Source organism: Anneissia japonica, unplaced genomic scaffold (genome assembly GCF_011630105.1).
Source record: "Anneissia japonica isolate Jap-2015-1 unplaced genomic scaffold, ASM1163010v1 scaffold21116_len9637_cov118, whole genome shotgun sequence".
Classification (NCBI taxonomy): Eukaryota; Metazoa; Echinodermata; class Crinoidea; order Comatulida; family Comatulidae; genus Anneissia; species Anneissia japonica.
The window spans coordinates 6369-9618 of record NW_022691615.1 but is presented as its reverse complement, the minus strand read 5'-3'; the positions used below and the strand labels follow the sequence as shown (position 1 = coordinate 9618).

The following is a 3250-nucleotide window of genomic DNA, read 5'->3' as shown; positions in this document are numbered from 1 at the left end:
AATCTTGTAGTTACATATGTAGTTGGAATGATTTATTTAAAAATTGGTCTTCAAAAATTCTGTCTTGTGAATAATATTGGCCTGTGTTTTGCCATGCATAAAGGATTAGAGTTGTCCAACTACGCATGGGCAACAGTTTGAAGAATTAGTAACAAAGATCTTGTAAACACAAGATATCGTTCTCAGCGATTCACGCATAACAAATATAAACGTTGATTTGGTAGCAGAAAGTAATCATTTTTAGGAGAGGGCATCCTAGTTGTTGTCATAGATCTAAGATAAGGTGTTCACGTTAGGCCAAAGTTCATTACCAAGTACGTTATTGTTCCTTAATTGTTTCTTAATTGTAAATTGACACTTCTAATTGTTGCGCGTAAAGTAAATTCAAAGCAGTCAAATTTCGAAAGTTTTCATTTTTGCAAGAGGGCGTCGTACACTGCGTTATTACAAAATTTGCACGCGGATATCGCCGAGAACACTATCTTGTGTTTATAAGTTCTTTGATTAGTAATAATAATTTATAATAATAATAATAATTTATTATTATCATTATTATTTATTTAAATTTATTTATTTATATTTGCTGTATGTATTTATTTATTTTACAGTGTGGTAAACCAAATGAAGCAGGACAGTGTCCAGAATGTAATTTGCCAATTGGAGGGAAAAAGGGAGGAAATAATCAATTACAAGAAGGAAACAAACTTGCAAACATGTATTCGAAATTTTGTTTATTCATTATTGCTCAACATACACAACATAAATATTCACACATTTTGAAATCTAAATTTAGAACAAGAATACTTTCATTTGTTGTAGGCTACCAGTTTGATGTTCCATAGGACTTAAAATTTATTAAATGATGGATTAAAATTATTTCTATATTCTAATAAATGTAGAGAAAAGATAATTTTTCTTCTTAATTTTCTTTGTAAATTAAAAATTGTATTTAACGATCATAATATTAAACATGCTGTCAAAGTACAAGTAATATATAACAAATAAATTTGGTTGTTATAAGTGTCAAAGTATTGCCCCATGCAAAATACTGAAGAAATCGTAAAGATAATTTTTGAAATTAAGTTCCTCATTTATTTATTTTTTATTTATTTTTTATTTTCAATCTTTCGACAAAAACAGAAAAGTTGGACAGGGGTGCCGAGGAAAAGCAAAAGTTAGAAAAACTGTCATCAAAAGATGTGCTTAACCAAAACTCATTTAATTCCTCATGAAAGAATAAAAAATTTATAAATAAAGGTATTATTTAATTTTTTTAATGTGTAGGGTTTCTATTTTTTTAAAATTTTACACAGGGTTGACACAACATCCACAGGTCATGTACTCGGAAACCCACAGTGGCAACATGGCAACCAGATAGTGTGTGAAAGAACAATGAATTGCATGGAAACGGCCATCGTCCGCTTCTTGTTGCACGCTAGCATGCTACTAGGAACAGAATGCCAACATGGGCCACAGGTTAGAAATTGTCTCTTATACACATCTAGAATATAAATATACATATATATATATATATATATATATATATATACATACACATAATATATACATATATATACATATTTCTATATATATATATATATATAATAATCTACAAATTTGAGACAATTTAGTAAATACTAAAATATTGTGTAAAAAATTATTAAATAATTAATGATAATATAAAATAAGATAAATAAGAAAAAACGTTTAAATTGCTGGACAGCATTAAATATTTATATAGTTGTCTAACAATTGTTGAAAATGTGGCTTAAAACTGACACACAATTTTTACATACAGTCCTAGCCAGAGTTAGGGTATTGGCTTCGCTCTCTTCCCCAGCCCCACTGAAAATTTGCCAAGCAACAAAAATGACACATATCACTATATTTTGTCAGCATTCGTCCACTCTATCGCCAGAATCCCCACTCAGACCTTCATGCCCACCTTCAGCAAAAACCTCCTACCATTTCCCAAATCTTTAATCTCATTAAAATATGCCTTTTTAGTTCCTATGCATGTAATGCAATAGGAACTATTGTAATCACTCTTGCTATTTCCTATGTTTTTTATTGTGTGTAGTGTGTATGTGTGTGTAGACATTTATGCAAATGCGCATGCGTCAAAGAAAAGTTTTCCGACATTTTGTTTTACATCGCGATGCGAAGATCGATGTGAAGTTTCTGCAGAGTTCAGTCAGGACCGGAAAGTCGGCATGGATGAAACTATTATATTTTTACGGCAAAAAAACCATCTGCTGTAGGCATAGGTATTTTGAAGAAGGCCTAAAATAAAACTAAAATGTTTGAATACTTGCTGAAATACATTGTTTCTTCATTTAGATCTCCATTTTTCACTTAGTCCAAGAGACGTTTTTTTCTGTTGTATACGTATGAGTAGTCATATGAAGGTACTATATCCCTGACAGTTGGCTGTGCAGCAATGTACCCTTTGAATGCAAACTGAAAACAGGTGAAAATATAAAGGCAGCCGACTGTCGGGTACATAACGACTATCTAGCTTTCCACAAAAACATGAGGGCCGAAGCTAGGCCTAGTTCAGTATTACTGAGATGCAAGGGTAGGCCTAGTTAGATCGTTTAATCAATGATATCGTGTTATCGTCTAATACAATTAAATAATGTGTGTAATATTTAAGAATGCACCACGTGGGTCGCTTGTTTTGTTATGCGGTTGCAGTGTAGTATACGTAGCAGAGTGACGACAGCAAGCTAAGCTTAGCCCAGGGCATAGATCGTGTACGTTCTTGATAATCGTAATGAAAACTTCGGGTGATAGACGATTGGGCCCAACTGGTGTGGACGATCAGACCCAAGATATTTTGAAATAAATTGTAGTCCTAATAGCAGGCCACTGCCAGCACCCCCACTTCCGATATCGTTCCAAACTACGTACTGTAAAATGAAAATACTGTATACATAGCTAGGCCCTATGCCTACGATATTTTTTCAAAGAAATTTGCTAAAAATGTTACTGTAATTTGCCTGTCGAATTACATTACCAATGTAGTCTAAAATCACTAGTCTATTTCGTGAATACTTACCTGGATAACCGACTAATTGCCATTGTTCCCAAAACGGAACACCCCTTCGAAAAAAAATGGAACAGACCGACCCAAGGCGCCACGTGCGAACCGTCTCCCTAACAAACATCCTCATTCCCTTTTCGACGTTGTTCGAAGTTGGATACACCCAGCCTTTGAAATTTCTAGCAGTCTTTTCAAGCTATTCTG

The 3250-nt window shown here is 33.3% G+C and overlaps 1 protein-coding gene across 1 annotated transcript; it reads left to right on the top strand.

The window, feature by feature from the left end:
* Positions 1-601: 601 nt before the first annotated feature.
* LOC117100072 (E3 ubiquitin-protein ligase rnf213-alpha-like) lies at positions 602-1476 on the top strand (the record flags this gene model as incomplete). The annotated part of the gene is given in 2 exon segments (XM_033239621.1): positions 602-715; positions 1314-1476. Coding segments are annotated over 2 exon segments (165 nt in total), but the record flags the coding sequence as incomplete, so codon positions are not given.
* Between the last annotated feature and the right edge of the window lie 1774 nt (positions 1477-3250).